The sequence below is a fragment of the Scyliorhinus torazame genome, chromosome 5 (genome assembly GCF_047496885.1).
Source record: "Scyliorhinus torazame isolate Kashiwa2021f chromosome 5, sScyTor2.1, whole genome shotgun sequence".
NCBI classification, from domain to species: Eukaryota; Metazoa; Chordata; class Chondrichthyes; order Carcharhiniformes; family Scyliorhinidae; genus Scyliorhinus; species Scyliorhinus torazame.
The window spans coordinates 128,830,435-128,846,596 of record NC_092711.1 but is presented as its reverse complement, the minus strand read 5'-3'; the positions used below and the strand labels follow the sequence as shown (position 1 = coordinate 128,846,596).

The 16,162-nt window shown below is 50.9% G+C and overlaps 1 protein-coding gene across 1 annotated transcript in view; it reads right to left on the bottom strand.

The window, feature by feature from the left end:
• LOC140419722 (uncharacterized) overlaps positions 1-2,680 on the bottom strand; it is a 77,212-nt gene extending 74,532 nt beyond the window's left edge. The window contains exons 1-2 of the mRNA XM_072503658.1: positions 2,549-2,680; positions 2,133-2,432 (exon numbers count right to left, since the gene is read on the bottom strand). Of these exons, the coding sequence (XP_072359759.1) occupies positions 2,133-2,432; positions 2,549-2,594 (346 nt within the window). The 5' untranslated portion in view covers positions 2,595-2,680. The remainder of the gene's footprint in view (positions 1-2,132; positions 2,433-2,548) is intronic.
• Positions 2,681-16,162: the final 13,482 nt, after the last annotated feature.

Genomic DNA, 16,162 nt, shown 5'->3' with positions numbered 1-16,162 from the left:
CTGTGGGTGACTCCAGTCTCGTCTGTGGGTGACTCCAGTCTCATCTGTGGGTGACTCCAGTCTGGTCTGGATGTGACTCCAGTCGGGTCTGTGGGTGACTCCAGTCTGGTCTGTGGGTGACTCCAGTCTGGTCTGTCAGTGACTCCAGTCTGGTCTGTAGGTGACTCCAGTCTGGTCTGTGGGCGACTCCAGTCGGGTCTGTAGGTGACTCCAGTCTGGTCTGTCCGTGACTCCAGTCTGGTCTGTCCGTGACTCCAGTCTGGTCAGTGGGTGACTCCAGTCTGGTCTGTGGATGACTCCAGTCTGGTCTGTGGGTGACTCCAGTCTGGTCTGTGGATGACTCCAGTCTGGTCTGTGAGTGACTCCAGTCTGGTCTGTGGCTGACTCCAGTCTGGTCTGGAGGTGACTCCAGTCTGGTCTGGAGGTGACTCCAGTCTGGTCTGTGGGTTACTCCAGTCTGGTCTGTCGGTGACTCCAGTCTGGTCTGTCAGTGACTCCAGTCTGGTCTGTGGCTGACTCCATCTGGTCTGGAGGTTACTCCAGACTGGTCTGTGGGTGACTCTAGTCTGGTCTGTGGGTGACTCCAGTCTGGTCTGTGGGTGACTCCAGTCTGGTCTGTCAGTGACTCCAGTCTGGTCTGTGGGTGACTCCAGTCTGGTCTGTGGGTGACTCCAGTCTGGTCTGGGGGTGACTCCAGTCTGGTCTCTCGGTTACTCCAGTCTGGTCTGTAGGTGACTCCAGTCTGGTCTGCGGGTGACTCCAGTCTGGTCTGTCAGTGACTCCTGTCTGGTCTGTGGGTGACGCCAGTCTGGTCTGTGGGTGACTCCAGTCTGGTCTGTGGGTTACTCCAGTCTGGTCTGGGGGTGACTCCAGTCTGGTCTGGGGGTGACTCCAGTCTGGTCTGGAGGTGACTCCAGTCTGGTCTGTGGGTGACTCCAGTCTGGTCTGTGGGTGACTCCAGTCTGGTCTGTCAGGGACTCCGATCTGGATTGTGGGTGACTCCAGTCTGGTCTGGGGGTGACTCCAGTCTGGATTGTGGGTGACTCCAGTCTGGTCTGGGGGTGACTCCAGTCTGGATTGTGGGTGACTCCAGTCTGGTCTGGGGGTGACTCCAGTCTGGATTGTGGGTGACTCCAGTCTGGTCTGGAGGTGACTCCAGTCTGGTCTGTGGGTGACTCCAGTCTGGTCTGTCAGTGACTCCAGTCTGGTCTGGGGGTGATTCCAGTCTGGTCTGTGGGTGACTCCAGTCTGGTCTGTGGGTGACTCCAGTCTGGTCTGTGGGTGACTCCAGTCTGGTCTGTGGGTGACTCCAGTCTGGTCTGTTAGTGACTCCAGTCTGGTCTGGGGTGACTCCAGTCTGGTCTGGGGTGACTCCAGTCTGGTCTGGGGGTGACTCCAATCAGTTGACTCTTACCTGCCCTCTGAAGGGGTCAGTCAGCCTCTCAGTTACCATCACCTTTTCAGGGTTACGAGGATTCGAGAACAAATGACCGTCTGGACAGTGATGTCTTCAATCTGCAGCTGTTCCTCTCTGTTATTCCCCATTTCAAATAATATCTTCACATAAAGTTGTTCTCACACCCAGATTATTCAATCAGGATCTGATTTATATCCACGGGGCATGAGGTAAAGGTGGTGATATCGCCCAAAGGCTCCAGTTTCAATCACTTTCCTGTGGCAGGTTTTTGAATGGAGGGATCCCCCATCTCTCTCACTGTGTCTCCAGTATAGACACTGTGATACACTGCCGTACATTAACCTCCTCCCCTTTCACTGTCACTGAGTCCAGTCACTTCACATTGAAACCACACTGACGCTGCTACAAGGGAGCAATCCTCTTCTCTCATTCACACTCCCCATGGTTTGGGCTGTGGTGTTTGGCTGAACATCGATATCTTTCAGACCAGGCTCCTGCCAGACCGCAGGGTTCCCATCACATCACCAGCTCAGGAATCGCCAGCCAATAACCACATTCCCATTCCCAGGGGCGGCAGATCCCAGCTCAGTCAGGATGGGAATGAAGCTGTGCTGATAACTGAGGGTGAGCGATCATTCCTCCCCTTTCACTCATTCCACTGGCTGCAGATTGTCTCACTGAGTTTTTATACCAGTCCAGCCCTGCTTCCTCTCACTGTGTTCACAGTAATAGATGGCCGTGTCGTTCACTCTCAGATTGGAGATTTGTAAATACACAATGCTGTTCTCCCTGGAAATGTCAAAATGACCTTGAACTCCAGTCGCATAGCGCTTGTTCCCATCAGGAGCAATGCGTGTTAACCATTCAAGTCCTTTCCCAGGGACCTGTTTCACCCAGTGCATGTAGGCGCTGTTGATATCGTACCCACTCAATGTACAGGACAGTTTGACAGACTCCCCTGGCTTTTTCACAACCGACTCGGGCTGTTGGTTCACCACGACAGCGGACCAGACACCTGTTATAAAAGAGAAAAAGAGAATTCACTTCAATAACCCGTTGGATAAACAGAGGGTGAAAGAGTCTCTGAATAACCAGCCTCTCTGTGTGGGGGTGAAGCCCCGGAACTCTCACCTGTCACACACAGCAGAAGCACACAGAGATAAGGAGCGATGCCCATCGTCCTGAGGATTCAGACACAGACTCAGACACTCCAGAGATCGGCTGCTTCACAGCGGCTTGATTTGGAGCTGGAGTGGGTGCTGTTTAAATAGGGAAGTGGAGTGAGTGGGGGTCCCACAGTCTAAATAGCAGCTCCACCCACTGAAAGCAGCACAGCTTCCTGTCCCCGCCCCCAGCACACATTTCAATCTGCGACAAGTTATTTACTGAAACAACAGGAGGCAGATCAGCAAAAATAATAATCAGATATCTCCCTGGGAGAGAGGGGACTGAGAGACACCAGTCAGTGTACAGATATCTCCCTGAGAGAGAGGGGACTGAGAGACACCAGTCAGTGTACAGATATCTCCCTGAGAGAGAGGGGACTGAGACACTCCAGTCAGTGTACAGATATCTCCCTGAGAGAGAGGGGAGGATGAGAGACACCAGTCAGTGTACAGATATCTCCCTGAGAGAGAGAGGGGACTGAGAGACTCCAGTCAGTGTACAGATATCTCCCTGAGAGAGAGAGGACTGAGAGACACCAGTCAGTGTACAGATATCTCCCTGATAGAGAGGGGACTGAGAGACACCAGTCAGTGTAGAGATATCACCCTGAGAGAGAGGGGACTGAGAGACACCAGTCAGTGTACAGATATCTCCCTGAGAGAGAGGGGACTGAGAGACACCAGTCAGTGTACAGATATCTCCCTGAGAGAGAGGGGACTGACAGACTCCAGTCAGTGCACAGATATCTCTCTGAGAGAGAGGGGACTGAGAGACACCAGTTAGTGTATAGATATCTCCCTGAGAGAGAGGGGACTGAGAGACGCCAGTCAATGTACAGGTACCTCCCTGAGAGAGAGGACTGAGAGACACCAGTCAGTGTACAGATATCTCCCTGAGAGAGAGGGGACTGAGAGACACCAATCAGTGTACAGATATCTCCCTGAGAGAGAGGGGACTGAGAGATACCAGTTAGTGGACAGATATCTCCCTGAGAGAGAGGGGAGTGAGAGACACCAGTCAGTGTACAGATATCTCCCTGAGAGAGAGGGGACTGAGAGACACCAGTCAGTGTACAGATATCTCCCTGAGAGCGAGGGGACTGAGAGACACCAGTCAGTGTACAGATATCTCCCTGAAAGAGAGGGGACTGAGAGACACCAGTCAGTGTACAGATATCTCCCTGAGAGAGGGGGGACTGAGAGACATCAGTCAGTGTACAGATGTCTCCCTGAGAGAGAGGGGACTGAGAGACACCAGTCAGTGTACAGATATCTCCCTGAGAGAGGGGACTGAGAGACACCAGTCAGTGTACAGATATCTCCCTGAGAGAGGGGACTGAGAGACACCAGTCAGTGTACAGATATCTCCCTGAGAGAGAGGGGACTGAGAGACACCAGTCAGTGTACAGATATCTCCCTGAGAGAGAGGGGACTGGGAGACACCAGTCAGTGTACAGATCTCTCCCTGAGAGGGGACTGAGAGACACCAGTCAGTGTACAGATATCTCCCTGAGAGAGAGGGGACTGAGAGACACCAGTTAGTGTACAGATATCTCCCTGGGAGATGGAGGACTGAGAGACACCAGTCAGTGTACAGATATCTCCCTGAGAGAGAGGGGAGTGAGAGACACCAGTCAGTGTACAGATATATCCCTGAGAGAGAGGGGACTGAGAGACACCAGTCAGTGTACAGATATCTCCCTGAAAGAGAGAGGGGACTGAGAGACACCAGTCAGTGTACAGATATCTCCCTGAGAGCGAGGGGACTGAGAGACACCAGTCAGTGTACAGATATCTCCCTGAAAGAGAGGGGACTGAGAGACACCAGTCAGTGTACAGATATCTCCCTGAGAGAGGGGGGACTGAGAGACATCAGTCAGTGTACAGATGTCTCCCTGAGAGAGAGGGGACTGAGAGACACCAGTCAGTGTACAGATATCTCCCTGAGAGAGGGGACTGAGAGACACCAGTCAGTGTACAGATATCTCCCTGAGAGAGGGGACTGAGAGACACCAGTCAGTGTACAGATATCTCCCTGAGAGAGAGGGGACTGAGAGACACCAGTCAGTGTACAGATATCTCCCTGAGAGAGAGGGGACTGGGAGACACCAGTCAGTGTACAGATATCTCCCTGAGAGAGAGGGGACTGAGAGACACCAGTTAGTGTACAGATATCTCCCTGGGAGATGGAGGACTGAGAGACACCAGTCAGTGTACAGATATCTCACTGAGAGAGAGGGGACTGAGAGACACCAGGCAGTGTACAGATATCTCCCTGAGAGTGAGGGGACTGAGAGACACCAGTCAGTGTACAGATATCTCCCTGAGAGAGAGGGGACTGAGAGACACCAGTCAGTGTACAGATATCTCCCTGAGAGAGAGGGGACTGAGAGACACCAGTCAGTGTACAGATATCTCCCTGAGAGAGGGGGGACTGAGAGGCATCAGTCAGTGTACAGATATCTCCCTGAGAGAGAGGGGACTGAGAGACACCAGCCAGTGCACAGATATCTCCCTGAGAGAGAGGGGACTGAGAGACACCAGCCAGTGCACAGATATCTCCCTGAGAGAGGGGACTGAGAGACACCAGTCAGTGTACAGATATCTCCCTGAGAGAGAGGGGACTGAGAGACACCAGTCAGTGTACAGATATCTCCCTGAGAAAGAGATAATGAGACAAAAATATACTTTATTCATAAAATTGTTGTGGAACGTTGTGTGCTGAGGCAGTGAGATTGTGGACAGGCCGGAAGGATTTGATGGGAAGGATCCTTCTCACCACCAGCCCAGTGACAATAAATTCTGTCTTTGTGAGCCTCGTCCCCTTCCTGGGAATAAATAACAAAGAGAGATAGTTGATGGAAGGTGGATTAATAACTCCTCACCAGTTGTCTTTCCCAAGGTCTGGACAATGAACGTGACATTTGTCTGGGTGTTGGGAAAGACCCTCCCACCGTCATGTTCAGTGGTCAGTCTGAGAGAGGCAGCTCTTTTGATGCAGAGTTTTCAGGGACAGGACACAGACACCCAGAGAGGGTTTGTTTGGGAAACAGAAGTTCCTCAGTCAGGTGGGCAGCCTGAGCTCCTGCTTGGGCTCAGATGCCCAATTCTGAGCGTCGCACTTCAGGGAAACGTGAATACCTCAGAAAGGAACCAGAGGAGGATTTTACCAGGAAGTTTCCGGGGATGAGGGACTTCAGTTATGAGGAGAAGCCTGAAATGTTTGGACTGATCTCTGTGGAAGCTCTGGAATTCGCTCCTTAAACCTCTCCGCCTCTCTCCCCTCCTTTAAGACATTTGTTCAATCATAACTCATTGACCAAGCGTTTGGTCATTTGTCCCAATATCCCCTCTTGTGGCCTGATGTTAAATAATTTTTGAGAAAGTTCCTGTGAAACACTGTGGGAGGTTTTATTGTGTTAAAGGTGCTATATAAACGCAGGTTGTTGTTGTTGGAAGAGAGACGGTTAAGGGGTGACTTAATAGACAGATAGATAAAGACAAACTATTCCCTCTCGTGAGTGGCTCAATAAATGGATTTAAAATCAACGACAAAAGATCGAGACGGTCGAGGAGGAGAATTGTTTTCACTCCGAGAGTTGTTGGGATCTGGAATGGTCTCTGCGATAAGATGGTGGAAGCTGACCCGATGAATAATGTTTCAAAAGGAGTTAGACAGCGACACGCGGAGGAGGAACTGAGGGCCACAGACAAAAAGCAGGAGCGACGGATGAAGCAAGGTTGCTCTGTCAAAGAGCGAGCACAGGTTCGAAGGGCAGAATGGCCTCCTTCTGTGCTGGAAGGTTCTGGAATTCTAACTTACAGTTTTTACCAAAGTTCACCTGTGCTCCTGCTGAGCTGCATTGACACCTGTGCTCCTGCTGACCTGCGTTGACACCTGTGCTCCTGCTGACCCGCATTGACACCTGTGCTCCTGCTGACCTGCATTGACACCTGTGCTCCTGCTGACCTGCATTGACACCCGTGCTCCTGCTGACCTGCATTGACACCTGTGCTTCTGCTGAGCTGCATTGACACCTGTGCTCCTGCTGACCCGCATTGACACCAGTGCTCCTGCTGAGCTGCATTGACACCTGTGCTCCTGCTGACCTGCATTGACACCTGTGCTCCTGCTGAGCTGCATTGACACCTGTGCTCCTGCTGACCCGCATTGACACCAGTGCTCCTGCTGAGCTGCATTGACACCTGTGCTCCTGCTGAGCTGCATTGACACCTGTGCTCCTGCTGACCCGCATTGACACCTGTGCTCCTGCTGACCTGCATTGACACCTGTGCTCCTGCTGAGCTGCATTGACACCTGTGCTCCTGCTGAGCTGCATTGACACCTGTGCGCCTGCTGACCCGCATTGACACCTGTGCTCCTGCTGAGCTGCATTGACACCTGTGCTCCTGCTGAGCTGCATTGACACCTGTGCTCCTGCTGACCTGCATTGACACCTGTGCTGCTGCTGACCCGCATTGACACCTGTGTTCCTGCTGACCTGCATTGACACCTGTGCTCCTGCTGACCTGCATTGACACCTGTGCTCCTGCTGAGCTGCATTGACACCTGTGCTCCTGCTGACCTGCATTGACACCTGTGCTCCTGCTGAGCTGCATTGACACCTGTGCTCCTGCTGACCTGCATTGACACCTGTGCTCCTGCTGACCTGCATTGACACCTGTGCTCCGACTGACCTGCATTGACACCTGTGCTCCTGCTGAGCTGCATTGACACCTGTGCTCCTGCTGACCTGCATTGACACCTGTGCTCCTGCTGACCGGCATTGACACCTGTGCTCCTGCTGAGCTGCATTGACACCTGTGCTCCTGCTGACCTGCATTGACACCTGTGCCCCTGCTGACCTGCATTGACACCTGTGCTCCTGCTGACCTGCATTGACACCTGTGCTACTGCTGACCCGCATTGACACCTGTGCTCCTGCTGACCCGCATTGACACCTGTGCTCCTGTGGACCTGCATTGACACCTGTGCTCCTGCTGACCTGCATTGACACCTGTGCTCCTGTGGACCTGCATTGACACCTGTGCTCCTGCTGAGCTGCATTGACACCTGTGCTCCTGTGGACCTGCATTGACACCTGTGCTCCTGTTGAGCTGCATTTACACCTGTGCCCCTGCTGACCTGCATTGACACCTGTGCTCCTGCTGACCTGCATTGACACCTGTGCTCCTGCTGAGCTGCATTGACACCTGTGCTCCTGCTGACCTGCATTGACACCTGTGCTCCTGCTGACCCGCATTGACACCTGTGCTCCTGCTGACCTGCATTGACACCTGTGCTCCTGCTGAGCTGCATTGACACCTGTGCTCCTGCTGAGCTGCATTGACCCCTGTGCTCCTGCTGAGCCGCATTGACACCTGTGCTCCTGCTGAGCTGCATTGACACCTGTGCTCCGACTGACCTGCATTGACACCTGTACTCCTGCTGACCTGCATTGACACCTGTGCTCCTGCTGAGCTGCATTGACACCTGTGCTCCTGCTGAGCTGCATTGACACCTGTGCTCCTGCTGAGCTGCATTGACACCTGTGCTCCTGCTGAGCTGCATTGACACCTGTGCTCCTGCTGACCTGCATTGACACCTGTGCTCCTGCTGACCTGCATTGACACCTGTGCTGCTGACCTGCATTGACACCTGTGCTCCTGCTGAGCTGCATTGACACCTGTGCTCCTGCTGAGCTGTATTGACACCTGTGCTCCTGCTGACCTGCATTGACACCTGTGCTCCTGCTGAGCTGCATTGACCCCTGTGCTCCTGCTAAGCTGCATTGACACCTGTGCTCCTGCTGAGCTGCATTGACACCTGTGCTCCTGCTGACCCGCATTGACACCTGTGCTCCTGCCGACCTGCATTGACACCTGTGCTCCTGCTGAGCTGCATTGACACCTGTGCTCCTCCTGACCTGCATTGACACCTGTGCTCCTGCTGACCCGCATTGACACCTGTGCTCCTGCTGACCTGCATTGACACCTGTGCTCCTGCTGAGCTGCATTGACACCTGTGCTCCTGCTGAGCTGCATTGACACCTGTGCTCCTGCTGACCTGCATTGACACTTGTGCTCCTGCTGACCGCATTGGCACCTGTGCTCCTGCTGAGCTGAATTGACACCTGTGCTCCTGCTGACCTGCATTGACACCTGGGCTCCTGCTGACCGAATTGGCACCTGTGCTCCTGCTGAGCTGCATTGACACCTGTGCTCCTGCTGACCCGCATTGACTCCTGTGCTCCTGCTGACCTGCATTGACACCTGTGCTCCTGCTGAGCTGCATTGACACCTGTGCCCCTGCTGACCTGCATTGACACCTGTGCTCCTGCTGAGCTGCATTGACCCCTGTGCTCCTGCTAACCTGCATTGACACCTGTGCTCCTGCTGACCTGCATTGACACCTGTGCTCCTGCTGAGCTGCAGTGACACCTGTGCTCCTGCTGACCTGCATTGACACCTGTGCTCCTGCTGAGCTGCATTGACACCTGTGCTCCTGCTGAACTGCATTGACACCTGTGCCCCTGCTGACCTGCATTGACACCTGTGCTCCTGCTGAGCTGCATTGACACCTGTGCTCCTGCTGACCCGCATTGACACCTGTGCTCCTGCTGACCTGCATTGACACCTGTGCTCCTGCTGAGCTGCAGTGACACCTGTGCTCCTGCTGAGCTGCATTGACACCTGTGCCCCTGCTGACCTGCATTGACACCTGTGCTCCTGCTGAGCTGCATTGACACCTGTGCCCCTGCTGACCTGCATTGACACCTGTGCTCCTGCTGAGCTGCAGTGACACCTGTGCTCCTGCTGAGCTGCATTGACACCTGTGCTCCTGCTGACCTGCATTGACACCTGTGCTCCTGCTGACCTGCATTGACACCTGTGCTCCTGCTGACCTGCATTGACACCTGTGCTCCTGCTGAGCTGCATTGACACCTGTGCTGCTGAGCTGCATTGACACCTGTGCTCCTGCTGAGCTGCATTGACACCTGTGCTGCTACTGAGCTGCATTGACACCTGTGCTCCTGCTGAGCTGCATTGACACCTATGCTCCTGCTGAGCTGCATTGACACCTGTGCTCCTGCTGACCTGCATAGACACCTGTGCTCCTGCTGACCTGCATTGACAGAATCCACTTCCAAATCCAGCCCTTCCCAGGGCTCTTTCCAGCTTCGTGGTGAGTGTTGTAATGTGGCCAAGGCAGGAGATTAACTTCGCACAGGAATATCCCACAGACAGCAAAGTCCCCAAAACAGCAATCAGATACAATGGCCAGATCATCTCAGTCATGTTGGCCGAGGGATGAATGTTGGCCCAGGCCACTGGGGAGCTGCCCTGTTCTTTCATGTCCACCAGGATGGGCAGACATCTAAATCTGTCCACCTACATCTCTGTCTCACACTCTCTATGTGTATGTATAGATATGTTTTGTCAATATGTATATATATATGTTATAATTTATCTATACATCTCTCCATATATATCATTTATATATGGGTTAATTATGATGAGGAACATTCCCCATTACAGTTCCACAGTTGAGTGTTCAGCATAAGACCATAAGACATAGGAGCGGAAGTAAGGCCATTCGGCCCATCGAGTCCACTCCATCATTCAATCATGGCTGATTTCAACTCCATTTACCCGCTCTCTCTCCGTAGCCCTCAATTCCTCGAGAAATCAAGAATTTATCAACTTCTGTCTTAAAGACACTCAACGTCCCGGCCTCCACCGCCCTCTGTGGCAATGAATTCCACAGGCCCACCACTCTCTGGCTGAAGAAACCTCTCCTCATCTCTGTTCTAAAGTGACTCCCTTTTATTCTAAGGCTGTGCCCCCGGGTCCTAGTCTCCCCTGCTAATGGAAACAACTTCCCTCCGTCCACCCTATCTAAGTCATTCATTATCTTGTAAGTTTCTATTAGATCTCCCCTCAACCTCCTAAACTCCAATGAATATAATCCCAGGATCCTCAGACGTTCATCGTATGTTAGGCCTACCATTCCTGGGATCATCCGTGTGAATCTCCGCTGGACCCGCTCCAGTGCCAGTACGTCCTTCCTGAGGTGTGGGGCCCAAAATTGCTCACAGTATTCTAAATGGGGCCTAATTAATGCTTTATAAAGCTTCAGTACATCCCTGCTTTTATATTCCAAGCCTCTTGAGATAAATGACATTACATTTGCTTTCTTAATTACGGACTCAACCTGCAAGTTTACCTTTAGAGAATCCTGGACTAGGACTCCCAAGTCCCTTTGCACTTCAGCATTATGAATTTTGTCACCGTTTAGAAAATAGTCCATGCCTCTATTCTTTTTTCCAAAGTGCAAGACCTCGCACTTGCCCATGTTGAATTTCATCAGCCATTTTTTGGACCACATTCCTAAACTGTCTAAATCTTTCTGCAGCCTCCCCACCTCCTCCATACTACCTACCCGTCCACCTATCTTTGTATCATCGGCAAACTTAGCCAGAATGCCCCCAGTCCCGTCATCTAGATCGTTAATATATAAAGAGAACAGCTGTGCCCCCAACACTGAACCCTGCGGGACACCACTCGTCACCGGTTGCCATTCCGAAAAAGAACCTTTTATCCCAACTCTCTGCCTTCTGCCTGACAGCCAATCGTCAATCCATCTGTGAGAGGTTTACAGAATTGTGCAGAGGTTCACAACCAGAAAGGATTAGCAACATTACACTGATCACCCCCCCCCACCCTCTCCCCGGCCCCAACACCCACCCAGCACAGGTCAGTGGGCTGCCCACAGAACCGGTTCCCTGTCACACTCGAGATAAAACAGCGGAAACACCTTTTTAAACCGAGTCTTTATCAGCAACAAGCAGCAACGACCCACCCCAAACTAAACTCAGCACATCAGCAATGATTGATGGAAACCGCACTCCAAATGTTCCACTGACTGGGTCAGCTCCACACGCAGCAAATTGTTTCTGAGCCCAGAATGTTGTCCAGCCTCGAATAACCTCTTCCTGTCTTTTCCATCCTGTTCTCTCCTTCGCTGTTCCCCCCTCAAACCTCACTCAGCGAGGCCGTGTTGTGAAGTCTGGTCTGGGGTACACCGAGCCCACCCTGAGCTCGACTAACCCGTCACTGAATGGGGTTTGAGGAGTGCGGGGGAACAGTTCAATAACTATCGTTTCCCTGGTATATTTGACAAGAGTTGACATATTGGACACTCTCCCTGACAGTGGGACATGGAGGGGCTCTGATTGTGTTCCTGGACTAGGAATCCAGAGGCCTGGATTAATCCAGTAAATTCATAAATCCCAAGAGTTTGAACATTTGGAATCCGTTTAATAATCTGGACATGGAAAGAAACGCTGACAACATTAAAGATCACAAATGTCCTTTCAGCAAGGAATCCTACCGTCCTAACATGGATTTCTCAATGTGTGAGTCCAGTCCACACTGAATCTAAACTACCCCCTGAAGCTGCCCCATGAGCCACACGGCCGCATCAAACTGAGATTGCAGAGGAAGATCCAACACCATCACCACATTCTCAGCCTAACTGGCCGATGGGGCAGGAAATACCACGGCTGCTATTTCACCCAAGAACAAGTTATTGCATTTATTGGTGAGGGTGATTTGGGGAGCTGGTGTTGTGAAATTATGTTTAATTCTAGAAATTTAACTTCAACTGATGGATAGGTTTTGTATATCAGCAGCCATCCACAATCCCGTTACAAACAGGTTGTTTGTGAGCACAGAACTAAAGGAAGGAGCTGAGTGAATCTCATTGTTGCTGTCGTTAGGGACAAGCCCCGATAGAGATAATCAACACTGCAGGGAACAGATAATCAACACTGCAGGGAACAGAAGGAGGATCCAGACACATTTTTGATGCAGATGTGAGGATTGACGAATATTCAGGAGGTTTCTTCAACTGCGTTTAACAGCCGGAGAGTTTTTCCCCAGAGATTTTCTCCTGAGATTAAATGGAACCAGAGTTTATGACAGGGGAGAGTTTACAGAGTCCCTGACTAGCGATTAACTGGGTGGTAATCCCGGGACAGTGTGGATTGTACATGGGATGTGGAAGGAGATTAAATGGGTGATAATCCCGGGACAGTGTGGATTGTACATGGGATGTGGAAGGAGATTAAATGGGTGATAATCCCGGGAGAGTGTGGATTGTACATGGGGTGTGGAAGGAGATTAAATGAACAGTAATCCCGGGACAGTGTGGATTGTACATGGGGTGTGGAAGGAGATTAAATGGGCGGTAATCCCAGGACAGTGTGGATTGTACATGGGGTGTGGAAGGTGCCAGATTCTAGGGTTGACTGGTGTTTACAGTTCAATGTTTCTGGGTCACAGGGTGAATTCCCTGCGTTGTTGACCAGTTAATCATCACCTTCAATCTGAGGCAATCTCCATCTACTTGATGATCCAAACTCATGTCTTTGTTCAAAGCTTTTGCCGATTTCCTCATGATTTCAGGTGAAGAATGGCTATTTTAGAGACCGTTTTCTGATGCTCCTGTGCACGGGACAGATGGTTCTCGGGTCGCGCAGGGAGACTGGATTTTGAGCCTCTTTTACCTTCAAACTTTCGGCCCTGTTGGTCTGGTCTCTTTTCGGTAAATATCAGAATTGTTTCTTGGTGTTGGTCACTAAATCGGAACCTCATTTCCATATGTAAAACACTGTGCTTATTCTTTTTAGTAACAGCGTTCCCTCTGGGAGGCCCCCTGTTCAGTTTAAGCGGTGCTGCCACTCCTACAGGAAGTGGAAGGAGAAGGAAATAGAGCTGAGGTTGTGGCCAAGTTTCAGACATCTGAAAACCAAGAATGAAAATATCAAACCTGTTTCTCAGAACTCGACAGCTGCACATTGAGAGATCCTGTTCCAATACAGAGGGCAATCCAAATGGGAGGAGACCATTCAGCCCCTCAATCCTGTTCTACACTTCAAATTAGACCATGGCTGATCTGTATCTGTCTCTATTACCTGCCTAGTTTCTGGATCCTTCAATAGTCGGATTTTAACAAAACTCTGTTCATCCCAGTATTGAGTTTTTCACTGGATCCACCAGCCTCAGCATCTTTTCAGATTAGAGACTTCCTGATGTTCACTGCCCTTTGTGTGAAGTAATACTTCCTGACATCACCCCTGAAGGGCCTGGCTCCAACATCCAGGTTCTGTTCCCTTATTCTGGACACCCCCACCCCTGTTGTGTTATGTACTCTGGGATAACACAGGCTGCAACTCGATGCAGCTTTGACCAAAAGATACTCCAGACTTTGAAGTAAGTTCAATGTGATTTATTGAACCATTACCACAGTTCTCTTTGAGTTCGACTCTCCTGCTAATTTGCTATAGTAACTCAGTCTAACTAACCAAGTCTGTTCTAAGCCACGTGGTGGATGTGATGCTTCTGATCTACCCCTGTCCTACTCTCTAAGTGACGTCTGTGGAAAGAGACAGAGCATGTGTACCCTGTCCTTATATACGGGTTGTGTAATGCCCCCTTGTGGTAGTGTCACCTCTGGGTGTCTTGACTGCCCATTGGTTGTGTCCTATTCGATGTGTTCATTAGCTGTATGTCTGCATGTCATGACATCTCCGGTGCTCCCTCTAGTGTTTACTTAGTTGTCGTGTATTTACATCAACCCCTTGTGTATATACGGTGATGCACAACCCCCACCAGGGATAGTTTCTCTCTATGGAACCTGTCAAATCTTTTATTCAGCTTAAACTGCTCAATTGGATCACCCTTTAATCTTCTTTCTTCTATATTTGAGGGAACTGTTTTCCAGTTTTTCCCCCAAAAGTGACGTCAGAGGGAAGCTGTGATCTGATTGGTTGATAGCAAATCTGCCCCAAATTTAAAAAAAAAAACACAGCTAAACTCATAAACGTAAATTAAACTAATTAATTAATTAGTGCTGGCTGGTCAGGTGATGTGCTTGAGCTGCTTGATGTGGGAGCTGGCAGATCCCATTGCGAGCTGCAGCGACCACATCTGCAGTAAGTGTTGGCTGCTCGAAGAGCTCCGGCTCAGAGTTGATGAGCTGGAGTCTGAGCTTCAAACACTGAGGCACATCCGGGAGGGGGAGACTTACCTGGACACTGTGTTTCAGGAGGCAGTCACACCTGTCAGAGTAAGTAGTTTAAATCCTGCCAGTGGCCAGGGACAGCAGGGTGTGACTGCAAGTCAGGCAGGTAAAGGGAACCAGCAGTCAGGAACTCAGGAGCCTCAGCCCTTGACTCTGTCCAACAGGTATGAGGCACTTGCTCCCTGTGTGGATGGCGAACAGGGCTGCAGGAAGGATGAGTCAGCTGACCAAGGCACCATGGTTCAGCAGGCCATTCAAGGGGAGGGAGTAAATAGGCAAGTTGTACTTGTAGGGGATTCTATTATCAGGGGGATAGATAGTATCCTTTGTGAGCAGGATAAAGAGTCCCGCATGGTATGTTGCCTGCCCGGTGCTAGGGTGCGGGACATCTCTGACTGGCTTGAAAGGATACTGGATAGGGAGGGGGAGGATCCAGTTGTTGTGGTCCAGGTCGGTACCAACAACATAGGCAAGTCTAGGAGAGCGGACCTGTTTAGAGATTATAAAGAGCTAGGATTCAAATTAAAAAACAGGTCCTCAAGGGTCATAATCTCCGGATTACTGCCCGAGCCACGTGCAAATTGGCTTAGGGAGGCAAGAATAAGGGAAGTTAACACGTGGCTGAAAGAGTGGTGTGGGAAAGAGGGGTTCCTTTTCATGGGACACTGGCATCAGTTTTGGGACAGGGGGGACCTATACCGTTGGGATGGTCTCCACCTGAACCGAGCTGGGACCAGTGTTCTGGCGAAAAGAGTAAATAGGGTGGTCAATAGGACTTTAAACTAAAGATTGGGGGGGAAGGGAAAGTCAGGGAACCAAGAGGTGAAGTAATCAGTGGGAAGCGTAGCTGCTTAGGAATACAAAAAAGCACGAAAAGACAAAACTCAGGAGAGGTTACGATAGTCCCCATCCCACAAAATATGACACAGTGTATGGAAAGGCTCAGTAAACCAAGGTCCACCACACTAAGAAAACAAAAAGGGACGGTCAATAGAGAATTAAAGGTGCTATATTTAAATGCGCGCAGTGTACGGAACAAGGTAGATGAGCTTGTGGCCCAGATTGTGACTGGCAGGTATGATGTGGTAGGCATCACAGTGACATGGTTGCAGGGGGTTCAGGACTGGCATTTAAACAGCCAGGGATTCACAACCTATCGAAAAGACAGAGAGGTGGGCAGAGGGGGCGGGGTTGCCTTGTTAATTAGGAATGAAATTAAATCAATAGCACTAAACGACATAGGGTCAGATGATGTGGAGTCTGTGTGGGTAGAGTTGAGGAACCACAAAGGCAAAAAACCATAATGGGAGTTATGTACAGGCCTCCTAACAGTGGTCAGGACCAGGGGCACAACATGCACCACAAAAGAGAAAGTGCATGTCAGAAAGGCAAGGTCACAGTGATCATGGGGGACTTCAATATGCAGGTGGACTGGGTAAATAATACTGCCAGTGGACCCAAGGAAAGGGAATTTATTGAATGTTTACAGGA